This window comes from Salmo trutta, unplaced genomic scaffold, assembly GCF_901001165.1.
Source record: "Salmo trutta unplaced genomic scaffold, fSalTru1.1, whole genome shotgun sequence".
Taxonomy (NCBI): domain Eukaryota; kingdom Metazoa; phylum Chordata; class Actinopteri; order Salmoniformes; family Salmonidae; genus Salmo; species Salmo trutta.
In genome coordinates, this window is record NW_021822752.1 from 20,030 (window position 1) to 35,660 (window position 15,631).

General features: G+C 43.5%; 1 protein-coding gene across 15 annotated transcripts; it reads left to right on the forward strand.

The window, feature by feature from the left end:
- The first annotated feature begins 398 nt into the window (after positions 1 to 398).
- Positions 399 to 14,936, forward strand: LOC115184170 (Fc receptor-like protein 3). Of its 15 annotated transcripts, none has more exons than XM_029745180.1 (10): positions 399 to 762; positions 959 to 1,205; positions 1,976 to 2,151; positions 4,386 to 4,569; positions 4,805 to 4,911; positions 8,402 to 8,525; positions 10,081 to 10,182; positions 13,947 to 13,977; positions 14,098 to 14,137; positions 14,311 to 14,376. In XM_029745180.1, the coding sequence occupies exons 1-8, from the start codon at positions 654 to 656 to the stop codon at positions 13,966 to 13,968; spliced, it is 1,071 nt and encodes a 356-aa protein (XP_029601040.1). In that variant the 5' UTR covers positions 399 to 653; the 3' UTR covers positions 13,969 to 13,977; positions 14,098 to 14,137; positions 14,311 to 14,376. The 15 variants fall into 15 exon arrangements, 10 of the variants coding, with proteins under 10 accessions (XP_029601040.1, XP_029601039.1, XP_029601042.1 ...); XR_003874216.1 differs by having other exon boundaries at positions 400 to 762; positions 14,098 to 14,182; positions 14,311 to 14,365; XM_029745179.1 differs by lacking the exons at positions 13,947 to 13,977; positions 14,098 to 14,137 and adding an exon at positions 14,519 to 14,936.
- The last annotated feature ends 695 nt before the right edge of the window (positions 14,937 to 15,631 follow it).

Genomic DNA, 15,631 nt, shown 5'->3' on the forward strand with positions numbered 1-15,631 from the left:
AATCTGTTTGTAGTACTCAGTCAATTGAATATGTGTTTAGAGTTTTGACCATGTGACATTTTGATTATCTGTTTAGAGTTTTGTACTTAAAGTTGTGAAAATGTACCACATACTTGTGAAAATTGCACCAAAGTGAAAAAAATTAAGACTGTAAATTGTCTTTTCAAATGTTTTATGACTTTTTATGGAAGAATTGTTATCAATACTGAAACGCTAAAAAATGTAATGCTACATCTCGTGTGTGTTAATAAAGTTGCGACATTTGAAGCATGTTGTGTTTTCGTGGAACTGCAGTTAGAGAGAGGGGGTATAAGGGAGGGGGACGGTGTATTGTACTATCAGTTCTGTGCACGTGTGTGTGTCTGGAGTGGTTTTGGTGTGTGTGTCTGGAGTGGTTCTGGTGTGTGTGTGTGTGTGTGTGTCTGGTGTGTGTGTAGTGGTGTGTGTGTGTGTGTAGTGGGGCGTGTAGGTTACTAGGTTCTAACCTTTTTCTGTTATTTTTATCGGTCCCCACATCCTGCTCTCTATCTCTCTGTCTCCACCATTCATTCACACTCACCGCCCTCCATAACCACTTTATCTGCAGTACATACACACACACACAACAAATGTAAACACATTCAAACCTTTACACACACACGGATGCAAATTCCATGTCTGCTTCTTCAGTCAAAAACAAACTTCCAGTCAAATGGGGTTTTCTGGATAAGGAGGAAGGAGAGAAGATGACTACTCTCAGAACAACAGTAGTAGTTTTACTGGGTGAGTTGTGCTGTACTTGTTATCATGGCTTTCAGATTATTATTTTATAGAACACCAACAGTCTGTCTTCTTTTTCTTCTTCTCTGAAGGTTTGTACACCTTCTGCCAGAAGACAAGTATGTTTTGTACCATTGTCTAAGTTGTGTGTGTGTGTGTTTCTAAGTGTGTCTGACTGTGTTGGATATCCCCGTCCCAGGAGCCTCAGTCCTAGGAGCCTCAGTCCAAGGAGCCTCAGTCCCAGGAGCCTCAGTCCCAGGAGCCTCAGTCCCAGGAGCCTCAGTCCCAGGAGCCTCAGTCCCAGGAGCCTCAGTCCTAGGAGCCTCAGTCCTAGGCAGACTGTTGCTGTACGGCCCCTCAACAGCCCTACAGAAGACTGTAGAAGAATTCCAGTGTGAAGTGCTGCATTACCCTAAAGAAGTGTCCATCCTCTACCAGCTATTCAGGTGGGTGTTGTTGTATTGTAGGGAATTCAGGGGGTAGCCCTGACCGAGACTCAAACGACTGTCAACCCAAAACCTTAGTTGTTACGCCAAAAGATCCTTTTCCGAACCTCTTGACCAGCTTGCTAAGTGTTTGGTTAAGATCGCTACAATATCTACCTCAAGACCCTAAGTACTGGAGATCTGACAGGAGGTGTTGTCAATATGAATATACCAGTAGGCAAGTAGGCTAATCAATCCAATGCAGTGCCTAGGGGGTAGGGTTCTAGGGGTCAATTTGAAAATCACATGAGACAAGACCTTAAAGATGCACTATGCAGAAATCGCTCCGCCATTTCCTGGTTGTTAAAATTCGAATAGTTCGCCTAATTTCAGTTTATGTGACAAAACATGCATGTATAGTGTTGAGAATCCTTGTACCATCTAAACCGCTGTGAAATATCTTTTCCATAACCAATATAGTATTTTCTGCTGTTTGAAGCTGGTGTTCAAAATTGAAAGTAAAAGATGCAAAAACAAAACTTAAGAACGGGAAGCATAGAAATAGCATACATAGAACAGATCTACCACTTCTGAGACTGGCTTTTAATGAGGATTACAGATCTATAACTCACATTTCTATGTGAATTTGGTTGGGTCGCCCCCAAAAAGTTACATATTGCAGCTTTAAGATTCTACAGAGCCTTGTCAATATAATGCCATGTAAACAACACAATAAAATATACATTTTACCACTGTTATGTATCCAATCCATTACTGTAATCTGTCCTCAGGGAAGGTGACCGGTCCAAGACCTTAGGCTTCTACAGCGCTTTGTCTGGTGAGATGGCCAATTTCCCTCTGTTCATCACTGCTTCCTGCGAGGGCTACATGGTGTGTGTAGCCAGCGTCCAGAACAACACAGTAATACAACCCACTGTCAGTGAAAGACACCACCTCAGAGTAGTCGGTGAGTCGTAGGCCCTGTATTAATACTTTTTTTTTGTTCTGGAAGAATTAGCGTCGGAGGGAATGGCTGCCATTTTACGGGCTCCTAACCAGTTGTGTTTTTTTGCATTGTTTGTAACTTATTTTGTACATAATGTTGATGCTACTGTCTCTTATGACCGAAAATAGCTTCTGGATTTAAGAACAGTGATTACTCACCTCAAACTGGACAAAGATTATTTTCTTTAATGAGTCTGAAGCGAAAGATATAATGTTTCTCCCAGACAAGGCTCAAATCCCCTTCATTCACATGAAGAAAATAAGGAAATACAGGGGGCGGAGATCAGGGTGCTTTGTGAGAATTTGTCGGTGAGTGGGTAACCCGCCTCTACAATCCGTTCTATTAGACAACGTGCAATCACTGGAGAATAAACTGGAAAAGCTCAGTTTGAGACTATCCTACCAATGGGACATTAAAAACTGTAATATCTTATGTTTCACCAAAAATGACGATACGGATAATATACAGTTAGCTTGGTTTTCCGTGCATCGGCAGGACAGAACAGCTACGTCCGGTAAGACGAGCTGTGGGGGTGTGTGTCTATTTGTCAGTAACAGCTGGGGTGCAATGTCTAATATTAAGGTAATCTCAAGGTATTGCTTAAGGTATTGCTGAAGTAGAGTACCTTATGATAAGCTGTAGACCACACCATCTACCAAGAGAGTTTTCAGCTATATTTTTCGTAGCCGTCTATTTACCACCACAAACTGACGCTGGCACTAACACCACACTCAACGAGCTGTATAAGTCCATAAGCAAAGAACAAAATACTCATCCAGAAGTGGCGCTCCTAGTGGCCGGGGACTTTAACAGACAAACTTAAAAACGTTTTACATCATTTCTACCAGCATGTCACATGTGCAACCAGAGGAAAAAAACTCTAGACCACAGACTGTCTGCAATAGGTTGAGAGAGGCTGGACGGTGGGCTTGTAGGCCTGTTGTAAGGCAGGTCCTCACCAGACATCACCAGCAACAACGTCGCCTATGGGCACCAACCCACCGTTGCTGGACCAGACAGGACTGGCAAAAAGTGCTCTTCACTGACGAGTTGCGGTTTTGTGTCACCAGGGGTGATGGTCGGATTCGTCGAAGGAATTAGCGTTACAGCGAGGTCTGTACTCTGGAGCGGAATCAATTTGGAGGTGGAGGGTCGGTCATGGTCTGGGGCGGTGTGTCACAGCATCATCGGACTGAGCTTGTTTTCATTGCAGGCAATCTCAACGCTGTGCGTTACAGGGAAGACATCCTCCACCCTCATGTGGTACCCTTCCCGCAGGCTCATCCTGACATGACCCTCCAGCATGACAATGCCACCAGCCATACTGCTCGTACTGTGCGTGATTCCCTACAAGACAGGAATGTCAGTGTTCTGCCATGGCCAGCGAAGAGCTCGGATCTCAATCCCATTGAGTACGTCTGGGACCTATTGGATCGGAGGGTGAGTGCTAGGGCCATTCCCCCCAGAAATGTCCGGGAACTAGCAGGTGCCTTGGTGGAAGAGTGGGGTAACATCTCACAGCAAGACCTGGCAAATCTGGTGCAGTCCATGAGGAGGAGATGCACTGCAGTACTTAACGCAGCTGGTGGCCACACGAGATACTGACTGTTACTTTTGATTTTGATCCCCCCTTCGTTCAGGGACATATTATTCCATTTCTGTTAGTCACATGTCTGTGGAACTTGTTCAGTTTATGTCTCAGTTGTTGAATCTTATGTTCATACAAATATTTACACGTTAACTTTGCTGAAAATAAACGCAGTTGACAGTGAGAGGACGTTTCTTTTTTTGCTGCGTTTTACAATGTCTTCATAGAACTACAATTTCCTCATAGAACTACAATTTCCTCATAGAATTAGAATGTACTCATAGAACTAGAATGTACTCATAGAACTAGAATGTACTCATAGAACTAGAATGTACTCATAGAACTAGAATGTACTCATAGAACTTGAATGTACTCATAGAACTAGAATGTACTCATAGAACTTGAATGTCCTCAGATAATTCAAATGTCATCATAGAACTACAATGTCCTCATAGAATTTGAATGTCTTTATACAATTACAATGTCTTAATAGAACTAAAATGTTTTCATAGATCTAAAATGCCCTCCTAGAATTAGAACACAACATTATCAGATTATATGGTGCTAAGAATGGTTCTACTGTATGGTTCTATGTGTTCTCCCACAGACCCAGTCAACGGTGCAGAGGTTGTAGTCCAATCAGGGTCTGTGGAGTTCTACGAAGGGAAGCCACTGTCCCTACGTTGTAACATCACCAAAGGGAACCACGTCTCCTACCAGTGGCTGGTGGATGGGAAGCCCCTCCCCCTGTCTCCTTTACCCAATCAGACACAGGAACTCTTCATCTACAGGTACTGTATTGTGGATGGTCTGTTATTACTGGGCTGTATGGTCTGTCTGTCTTGTGTTTGTCTTTCAGAGGTTCACTTTTGCACACCTGAAGATGAACTGATATATTTATTGACAAATACACCATTCTAGTCACATAGATCTTCGTCAATGTTTTATTATTTAGCTTCTTGAAAATATGTGAAAACTCACTAGAAATATTGTTGACAATAGCTGTATTTGTATGCACTACTACAGGATGGTGCCCCAGGACAGTGGGGAGTACATCTGTGTTGCTACCAACCAACTCAACTTTACCAAGGTCTACTACTCCAGGAGCACTGCCAAGGTCATCAAGGTCAGAGGTCAGGGGTAATTTGTATCACATAATTATGGAGTAAGGTGAAGTTGCCCCTAGATGCTGATCTTGAGTCAGTTTTGCATTTTCCACACTAATGGTTAAGGTTAGGCTTGGGGGAGGGGAAGCTGATCCTAAATCTGTACCTAGGGGATACTCATAGAGATAGATAGAGGGCTCTAGTGCCCCAAAACATTTTTTAGGATGGGCAGCAACATAGAGGAATTTCACCATTTTGAATTAGTCAACTGGGTGGGACTTCCTATGGGTTAAGGAAGGATCACATAATTCCATCCGGGTCATCAGGAGGGATCAGCCAATGAATTATGCTCATGAGCAAACATTCCATAACTGCAGCTGACAGTATATCACCAACCTTGGCTTTATACCTGTTCAAACAACACACTCCAGGTGGCAGGATGTACCCTTTCAGCTTGTTTACCAAGTCATAGGAGTAGTAGAAGAAGAAAATGGACTACTTCAAAATGGAGATGCCCTCAATGGTGCTGCCTGTGCTTTCACAGATGTCATAATGGGACAGATACAAAAAAGAGTCCTCTATTATTCTTTATGGCAGTGGTTCTCAACCTTTTTGGTTACTGTACCACCAACTGAATTTTGCTCTGCCCGTAGTACCCCTCATGTGCATTTTACCAGCAGGCCTGCGGTCTCATCAGTCTTGCCAAGTACCCCCAGAGGTCCTAGTACCTGTCACGTCCTGACCAGTAAAGGGGTTATTTGTTATTGTAGTTTGGTCAGGAAGTGGCAGGGGGTGTTTGTTTAGAGTGTTCCGGGGTTTTTGGTCTATGTTCTAGGTTAGTGTTTTTCTATGTTCAGTCTAGTTTTTCTACTTCTATGTTTAGGGTTTGTTGATTGACCTTCAATTGGAGGCAGCTGTTCCTCGTTGCCTCTGATTGAAGGTCCAATGTATAGGGGCGTTTGTGCTATGGGGGTTTGTGGGTAGTTAGCTCCTGTTTTATGTCTGTGCACCTGACAGGACTGTTTAGTGTCGGTCGTTGTTTTGTTTTTCCTTCTTTTAAATGAATAAAGAAGATGGGTATACACGTTCCCGCTGCACCTTGGTCCAATCCTTATGATGCCCGTTACAGTACCCCTGGTTGGGATCCACTGTTCTATGGGGGAACTTCACCCCGGAGCTAGAATCAGGGTGGCATGCGCGGGCCAACTGGCAAGTGTCCTCACTGACATTTTCAACCTCTCCCTGACCTAGTCTGTAATACCTACAGTGTACATGTTTCAAGCAGACCACCATAGTCCCTGTGTCCAAGAAAGCGAAGGTAACCTTCTTAAATGACTACCGCCCCGTAGCACTCATGTTGGTAGCCATGAAGTGCTTTGAAAGGCTGGTCATGGCTCACATCAACACCATCATCCTGGAAACCCTAGACCCACTCCAATTTGCATACCCCCCAACAGATCCACAGATGTCGCAATCTCCATCGCACCCAACACTGTGCTTTCCCACCTCGACAACGTTGAGACAGCTTATAGGGAGGAGGTCAGAGACCTGGCCGTGTGGTACCAGGACAACAACCTCTCCCTCAACATGAGCAAGACAAAGGAGATGATCGTGGACTACAGGAAAAGAAGGACCGAGCACACCCTCATTCACATCGACAGGGCTGTAGTGGAGCGGGTTGAGAGTTTCAAGTTCCTTTCTGTCCACATCACTATGCATAGTCACTTTACCCCTGCCTATATGGTCAAATGACCTCGACTAACCTTTACCCCTGCAACCCCTGCACATTGACTCTATACCGGTACCACCTGTATATGGCCTTGTTATTGTTATTTTATTGTGTTACTTTTGCTTTTATTTTTTACTTTAGTTTATTTAGTAAATATTTTATTAACTCTATTTTCTCACAACTGCATTGTTGGTTAAGGACTTGTCAGTAAGTATTTCACTGTAAGGTGTTGTACACCTGTTGTATTCAGCGCATGTGACAAATATCATTTTATTTGATTTTATTTGATGGGGTTAAACAACCCCCCTCCTGTAATTCTCACAGAAACCACTTGATGTTACCAACATTTTTTAACACTTTCCCCGGATATCGCTAGTCTTTCCCTGGATATCACTAGTCTTTCCCTGGATACAGCTAGTCTTTCCCTGGATATCACTAGTCTTTCCCTGGATATCACTAGTCTTTCCCTGGATACAGCTAGTCTTTCCCTGGATATCACTAGTCTTTCCCTGGATATCACTAGTCTTTCCCTGGATACAGCTAGTCTTTCCCTGGATGTCGCTAGTCTTTCCCTGGATATCAGTAGTCTTTCCCTGGATACAGCTAGTCTTTCCCTGGATATCGCTAGTCTTTCCCTGGATATCGCTAGTCTTTCCCTGGATATCGCTAGTCTTTCCCTGGATATCGCTAGTCTTTCCCTGGATATTGCTAGTCTTTCCCTGGATATCGCTAGTCTTTCCCTGGATATCGCTAGTCTTGCTCAAATAAAAATGTAATCTATCTAACCACAACTGTTTAAGTCAATCCACTAAACAATTTTCAGGTAATATTTTCCTCATTTAGCAAAAATTATTTATTTAATCTAATGAATTAGATCTATAAACATTCTATATACACACTGAGCGTACAAAACAATAGGAACACCTGTTCTTTCCATTAAATTTTCCTGTGTGGCTCAGCTAGTAGAGCTTGGCGCTTGCAACGCCAGGGTTGTGGATTTGATTTCCAGGGGTGACCAGTACAGAAAAGTAACCACTCACTACGGTAAGTTGCTCTGGATAAGAGCCTCTGTTAAACCACAAAACATGTAAACATAGACTGACCAGGTGAATCCAGGTGAAATATATGATCCCTTATCAATGTCACCTGTTAAATCCACTTACATCAGTGTAGACGAAGGGGAGGAAACAGGTTAAACACCCCCTTTCTAAAGTTTCTGTTTTTATTGAAGAACACAGACGCAAAAAAATCTGCCCTCGTATTTCCCTTCAGAATGTGTTTGCCTAAGTATAGCGACAGGTAGCCTAGTGGTTAGAGTGTTGGGCCAGTAACCGGAAGGTCGCTGGTTTGAATCTCTGAACCGACTAGGTCAAAAATCTGTCTGTGCCCTTGAGCAAGGCACTTAACCGTAATTGCTCCTGTTAGTTGCTCTGGATAAGAATGTCTGGTAAAATGATAGCCAGTATGCACATGTCTAAGTCTTACCACACGGTGCTTTTTTCTTTTAGAAAAGAGACATTTGCATGAAGGGGGTTGTTTTCCTCCAAGTTGCCCTATCTCTCCTGTCTAGGGCAGGAGTTTTCCCTGGTCAGGTCCTGCAGTCAGGAAAACCCCACCCTGCGTATTTCTCAAAGCTCCTGACAGCTAAAATGGATTCTGTCATGTCTGTCACATATTTGTATTTTTTAAATTATTTTTGGTGAAGTCAGTGTAAGTATTTAATCAAACCCTGTATTCAGATGATATCTTGTTCAAAACTGTCTCCATCCATCCTCTCCTCTCTTTCAGAGCTTGTGTCTGAACTGGACCTCCTCTTCCTGGTACTGAAGGAAAGAGACGGGACCTACTTTGCCCTCGTCACGTGTCAATCACTCAAGGGGACTCCGCCCATCACCTTCTCCCTCTACAGCAGGTCAGAGTTCATCAGCACGGAGACGGTTGACGAGCGATTCGCCACGTTCTCTATTCCAGTGGTTCTAGATCTCCACATGGGCTTTCTACAGTGTCAGGCGGAGAACGGAGACCGGGTGGTGTACGGTCAGTGGACGGCCATGCACGTCCGTCCGTCCGTCCGTCTGTTCGACAGTCTGTTTCAAGAAAAGGATTTGACCTATAGTTCTGTTCTCAGCACTCAAGACCCACTAGACTAATCAATTCTCATACATTGAAACTCATCATTTCATGTTTGCATCCCAAATGGCATCCTTTTTCCCTACAGAGTGAAAATGTTTTTGCTCTGGTCAAAAGTAGTGCACTATGTGGGGAATAGGGTGCCATTTGTTCCGCTGAGTATATCTACCCCCCCAGTTTCAGTAGGTGGAGCTGTGACGATGCACTACAACACCGACGTGGGAGAAAACTTCTCCATTGTGGGCCTGAGCTTCTACTGTTCCGTGGAGAGGGGAACCTTTCCACAGTACCGCTGGTTCCTCAATGGAACTGTTCTAGAAGGCCGTGGAGACTTCTACTGGGTGGAGAACCAGCCGGAGCGATCAATTTTGTTGTTATCTGTGGGGAGGAGCAGTGCCGGAACGTACCATTGTGATGTGTCCAACAGCTTTGATGGCACTATGGTGATCAGCAGTGAGGAGAGGTACATCGATAAAGAAGGTTTGGTCTGAGATGAGTCTTTTCTTTTTTTCTTAAATATATTTTTATTGGATAGAGAGAGATAGCTGAAAGAGCAGTGGGCCAGATTAAAACCCATGCTGGCAGTGGTACATTGAGGCCAGATTCAAACCCATGCTGGCAGCGGTACATTGAGGCCGGATTCAAACCCATGCTGGCAGCGGTACATTGAGGCCAGATTCAAACCCATGCTGGCAGCGGTACATTGAGGGCAGATTCAAACCCATGCTGGCAGCGGTACATTGAGGCCGGATTCAAACCCATGCTGGCAGCGGTACATTGAGGCCAGATTCAAACCCATGCTGGCAGCGGTACATTGAGGCCAGATTCAAACCCATGCTGGCAGCGGTACATTGAGGCCAGATTCAAACCCATGCTGGCAGCGGTACATTGAGGCCAGATTCAAACCCATGCTGGCAGCGGTACATTGAGGCCAGATTCAAACCCATGCTGGCAGCGGTACATTGAGGCCGGATTCAAACCCATGCTGGCAGTGGTACATTGAGGCCAGATTCAAACCCATGCTGGCAGCGGTACATTGAGGCCAGATTCAAACCCATGCTGGCAGCGGTACATTGAGGCCAGATTCAAACCCATGCTGGCAGCGGTACACTGTACAAATGCTCCAGACACAGAGGCTTAGACCACTGGACCATCCCAAGCATGAGAGTCTTTGCTTGACTGGAATTGAGAGTGTGTGTGTGTGTGTGTGTGTGTGTGAATTTTACAGACACATGGCTCTACATAAGGTCAAGGGGTTGTATGTAGTTCAATCAAAGCCTGTATTCAGATGTTTGAAGTTGTTTTTGTTTGTTTACCTCTTCTTCTTCCTCTGCCAGTGTTGAACCACCTCCCTACCGTGGTGGTGGCTGTTGTGTTCGGCTGTTTCCTCTTCCTGGTTACCTTGGTGACCACCTGTTGTTTCATTGGTCTGCTGTACCGTGAGTGTACACTGTTTTCTTTTTCTTCTCTATCTCGTCTCTCACACCTCTCTCTCTCTTTTCAGTTTGTCTCTCTCACTCCTCTCTCTCTTTTCAGTTTGTCTCTCTGTTTCTCACATTTCTCTCTCTTTTCAGTTTGTCTCTCTCTCTCACTGCTCTCTCTCTTTCAGTTTGTCTCTCTGTCTCGCTTTCTCCTCTCTCCCTTTGCAGTTGGTGTCTGTTATTTCTCTCTCACTCCTGTCTTTCTCTCTCTTTTCAGTTTGTGTCTCTCACGCTCCTATCTTTTCAGATTATCTCTGTCTCTCTCTCTTTTCAGTTTGTGTCTCTCACGCTCCTCTCTCTCTTTTCAGTTTCTCTGTCTCTTTCTCTTTTCAGTTTGTGTCTCTGTCTCTCACACTCTTCTCTCTTTTCAGTTTCTCTGTCTCTCTCGCTCCTCTCTTTCTCCACTTCTCTCTCTCTCTCTCTCTCTCTCTCTGTACCACTCCTTAATTAAAATTACTTTTACGTGTCACAAATGAATATCTTAAAAACCTCTATGGGCTAGGACCTACTCAACAGCCAGTGGAATCCCGTGGCGCGATATTCAAATACCTTAGAAATGCTATTACTTTAATTTCTCAAACATATGACTATTTTACACCATTTTAAAGACAAGACTCTCGTTAATCTAACCACACTGTCCGATTTCAAAAAGGCTTTACAACGAAAGCAACACATTAGATTATGTCAGCAGAGTACCCAGCCAGAAATAATCAGACACCCATTTTTCAAGCTAGCATATAATGTCACAAAAACCACAGCTAAATGCAGCACTAACCTTTGATGATCTTCATCAGATGACACTCCTAGGACATTATGTTATACAATACATGCATGTTTTGTTCAATCAAGTTCATATTTATATCAAAAACCAGCTTTTTACATTAGCATGTGACTAGCATTCCCACCGAACACTTCCGTGAATTTACTAAATTACTCACGATAAACGTTCACAAAAAACATAACAATTATTTTAAGAATTATAGATACAGAACTCCTTTATGCAATCGCTATGTCCGATTTTAAAATAGCTTTTCGGTGAAAGCACATTTTGCAATATTCTGAGTAGATAGCCCGGCCATCACGGTCATCCCCCTCTTCAAAGGAGGTGACACTCTTGACCCAAATTGCTACCGACCTATATCCATCCTACCCTGCCTTTCTAAGGTCTTCGAAAGCCAAGTCAACAAACAGATTACCGACTATTTCGAATCCCACCGCACCCTCTCCGCTATGCAATCTGGTTTCAGAGCTGGTCATGGGTGCACCTCAGCCACGCTCAAGGTCCTAAACGACATCGTAACCGCCATCGATAAGAAACAATACTGTGCTGCCGTATTCATTGACCTGGCCAAAGCTTTTGACTCTGTTAATCACCACATCCTCATCGGCAGACTCAGTAGCCTTGGTTTCTCAAACGATTGCGTCGCCTGGTTCACCAACTACTTCTCTGACAGAGTTCAGTGTGTCAAATCGGAGGGCCTACTGTCTGGACCTCTGGCAGTCTCTATGGGGGTACCACAGGGTTCAATTCTTGGGCCAACTCTTTTCTCTGCATACATAAATGATGTCGCTCTTGCTGCTGGTGAATCTCTGATCCACCTCTACGCAGACGACACCATTCTGTATACTTCTGGCCCTTCTTTGGACACTGTGTTAACAACCCTCCAGACGAGCTTCAATGCCATTCAACTCTTCTTCCGTGGTCTCCAACTGCTCCTAAACACAAGAAAAACTAAATGCATGCTCTTCAACCGATCGCTGCCTGCACCTGCCCGCCCGTCCAGCATAACTTCTCTGGACGGTTCAAACTTAGAATTTGTGGACAACTACAAATACCTAGGTGTCTGGTTAGACTGTAAACTCTCCTTCCAGACTCACATCAATCATCTCCAATCCAAAGTGAAATCTAGAATTGGCTTCCTATTTCGCAACAAAGCATCCTTCACTCATGCTGCCAAACATACCCTCGTAAAACTGACCATCCTACCAATCCTCGACTTCGGCGATGTCATTTACAAAATAGCCTCCAATACCCTACTCAACAAGCTGGATGCAGTCTATCACAGTGCCATCCGTTTTGTCACCAAAGCCCCATATACTGCCCACCACTGCGACCTGTACGCTCTCGTTGGCTGGCCTTCGCTTCATAATCGTCGCCAAACACATTGGCTCCAGGTCATCTACAAGACCCTGCTAGGTAAAGTCTCCCCTTATCTCCGCTCACTGGTCACCATAGCAGCACCCACCTGTAGCACGCGCTCCAGCAGGTATATCTCTCTGGTCACCCCTAAAGCCAACTCCTCCTTTGGTCGTCTCTCCTTCCAGTTCTCTGCTGCCAATGACTGGAACGAACTACAAAAATCTCTGAAACTGGAAATACTTATCTCCCTCACTAGCTTTAAGCAACAGCTGTCAGAGCAGCTCACAGATCACTGCACCTGTACATAGCCCATCTATAATTTAGCCCAAACTACTACCTCTTCCCCTACTGTATTTATTTATTTTATTTATTTTGCTCCTTTGCACCATATTATTTATATTTTAACTTTGAACTTTCTTCAAACTACAAATCTACCATTCCAGTGTTTTTCTTGCTATACTTTATTTACTTTGCCACCATGGCATTTTTTTGCCTTTACCTCCCTTATCTCACATCATTTGCTCACATTGTATATAGTCTTATTTTTTTCTACTGCATCATTGATTGTATGTTGTTTTACTCCATGTGTAACTCTGTGTTGTTGTATGTTGTCGAACTGCTTTGCTTTATCTTGGCCAGGTCGCAATTGTAAATGAGAACTTGTTCTCAACTTGCCTACCTGGTTAAATAAAGGTGAAATAAATAAAAATAAATAAATCACAGGCTAGCTATTTTGACACCCACCAAGTGTGGTACTCACCAAACTCAGATTTACTATAAGAAAAATTGGATTACCTTTGCTGTTCTTCGTCAGAATACACTCCCAGGACTTCTACTTCAATAACAAATGTTGGTTTGGTTCCAAATAATTCATAGTTATATCCAAATAGAGGCGTTTTGTTCGTGCGTTCAAGACACTATCCGAAGGGTAAAGAAGGGTGACGCGCCCGGCGCGTTTCGTGACAAAAAAAATCAAAATATTCCATTACCGTACTTCGAAGCATGTCAAACGCTGTTTAAAATCAATTTTTATGCAATTTTTCTCGTAAAAAAGCGATAATATTCCGACCGGGAGTCGTTGTTTTCGTTCAACGAGAGAGAAAGTAAACATGGTGGAGTCTCGTGCACGAGCGCCCCAGTCATATTGTTCTCAGATCGACCACTATCCAAATGCGCTACTGTTTTTCAGCCATGGCCTGCAAAGTCATCATTCAACATTCTGGCGCCTTCTGAGAGCCTATGGGAGCGTTAGAAAATGTCACGTTATGCCAGAGATCTCCTGTTTTGGATAGAGATGATCAAGAAGGCCAAGAAATAGTCAGAGAGAGCGCTTCCTGTTTGGAATCTTCTCAGGTTTTGGCCTGCCAAATGAGTTATGTTATACTCACAGACACCATTCAAACAGTTTTAGAAACTTTAGGGTGTTTTCTATCCAAATCAAACAATTATATGCATATTCTAGTTACTGGGCAGGAGTAGTAACCAGATTAAATCGGGTACGTTTTTTATCCGGCCGTGCAAATACTGCCCCCTATCCCCAACAGGTTATTAACTCTAACCCTGTTGCCTGTTTTTCCCACAGGGAAAAGACAGTGTCTTGTTGAAAAGTCTACGTAAGTTAATTTACTTCCCTTAACAATCTCAGCCCTGAGATCCCACCTGTTTCACCAGGCTGTATTTCCAACCACTACAGTGGCCAGATATTTATCCCCGTATTCCTCCATCTCCTACAGGCTGGATCTCAAGTTGGGTCTGGAGATGCACAACATAATGGTGTCTGTTGATGATGAACGGTTCCTGGGTCGCCCGTGCATTATGGTGGCCGAGGATGATAACGAAGTTGTGTGTGTGTGTGTGTGGAAAGATAATAAGTACATACTTCACATTCAAGTTCATTTCGAACATCCCCACAGAGTGTAACATATTCCCATTTTCTCCCAATGAAGGATGAAGAGGAATACATGGAGGATGAGGGAGTGGTAAGAGCAGCCAGAATCATTGACTCGGATCAGGTAAAGTAGCCTAGATCAATCAATCAACTAACCGATCAATCAACCAATCAATCAATCAATCCATTCATCCACCCACCATGAATCAGTTAACCAATTATCAATCATTAAATGACCCAATCAGACTGATGTCACTGATCCACAGGAGGAAGTAGAATCGACAGACGAGTGGCTGCAGCTACAACAGGAACTGAAGAAGACCTTGGAGGATGAAATTCCAGAAAAGAGCTTTTAAATTCTACAACTATCTAAAAAGAAGTGCTGCCTACACATTCCATCACAAAGCCCTCACCTACAGAGAGATTAACCTGGAGAAGAGTCCCCCCAGCCAGCTGGTTCTGGGGCTCTGTTCACAAACAGATCCCACAGAGTCCCAGGACAGCAACACAATTAGACTCAACCAAGTTATGAGGAAGCAAAAAGATAATTATTTCACATACTGGAAATAATCACTCCAAAAAACAGAGCAAATTAGAACGCTATCTGGCCCTAAACAGAGAGTACACAGTGGCAGAATACCTGACCACTGTGACTGACCCAAAATTATGTACAGACTCAGTGAGCATAGCCTTGCTATTGAGAAAGGCCGCTGTAGGCAGACCTGGCTCTCGAGAAGACAGGCTATGTGAACACTGCCCTCAAAATGAGGTGGAAACTGAGCTGCACTTCCTAACCTCCTGCCAAATGTATGACCATATTAGAGACACATATTTCCCTCAGATTACACAGACCCACAAAGAATTTGAAAACAATTTAAATATTGATGAACTCCCATATCTTCTAGGTGAAATACCAGTGTGCCTTCACAGCAGCAAGATGTGTGGCCTGTTGCCATTAGAAAAGGGCAACCAGTGAAGAACAAACAGAATTGTAAATACTACCCATACTTATGTTTATTTATATTCCCCTACTATTTGTACTACAACTATTTGCACGTTGCTCAAACATTGTACATAGATGATAATATAACACTTGAAATGTCATTTTCAAACCTTTGTCACTGCAATGTTTACTTCTAATAGTTTTTTGTTAATGTTTTGTCTTCTCACTTTTGTTTGTTGTTTATATCAGTTGCTTTGGCAATGTAAACACATGTATTCAGAGAGAGAGAACTGAATACAATTTACTATTAGGGAGATGTCCATTGCTACAAGACAGACAAATTAAATATATTTTTGTCGAATAAAAGTGGATAGACAATTATGACTTCTTCTGTCTGCTACGTTTTCACAAAGAGAACCAGAATGTAATTTCACAC

Coding starts and splice junctions, on each gene's coding strand:
- LOC115184170 (XM_029745174.1), top strand. CDS start 654: ATGTCTGCTTCTTCAGTCAAAAACAAACTTCCAGTCAAATGGGGTTTT. Junction 4,570..4,804: donor CAGGAACTCTTCATCTACAG/GTACTGTATTGT, acceptor GCACTACTACAG/GATGGTGCCCCAGGACAGTG. Junction 8,526..8,920: donor ACCTTCTCCCTCTACAGCAG/GTCAGAGTTCAT, acceptor CTACCCCCCCAG/TTTCAGTAGGTGGAGCTGTG.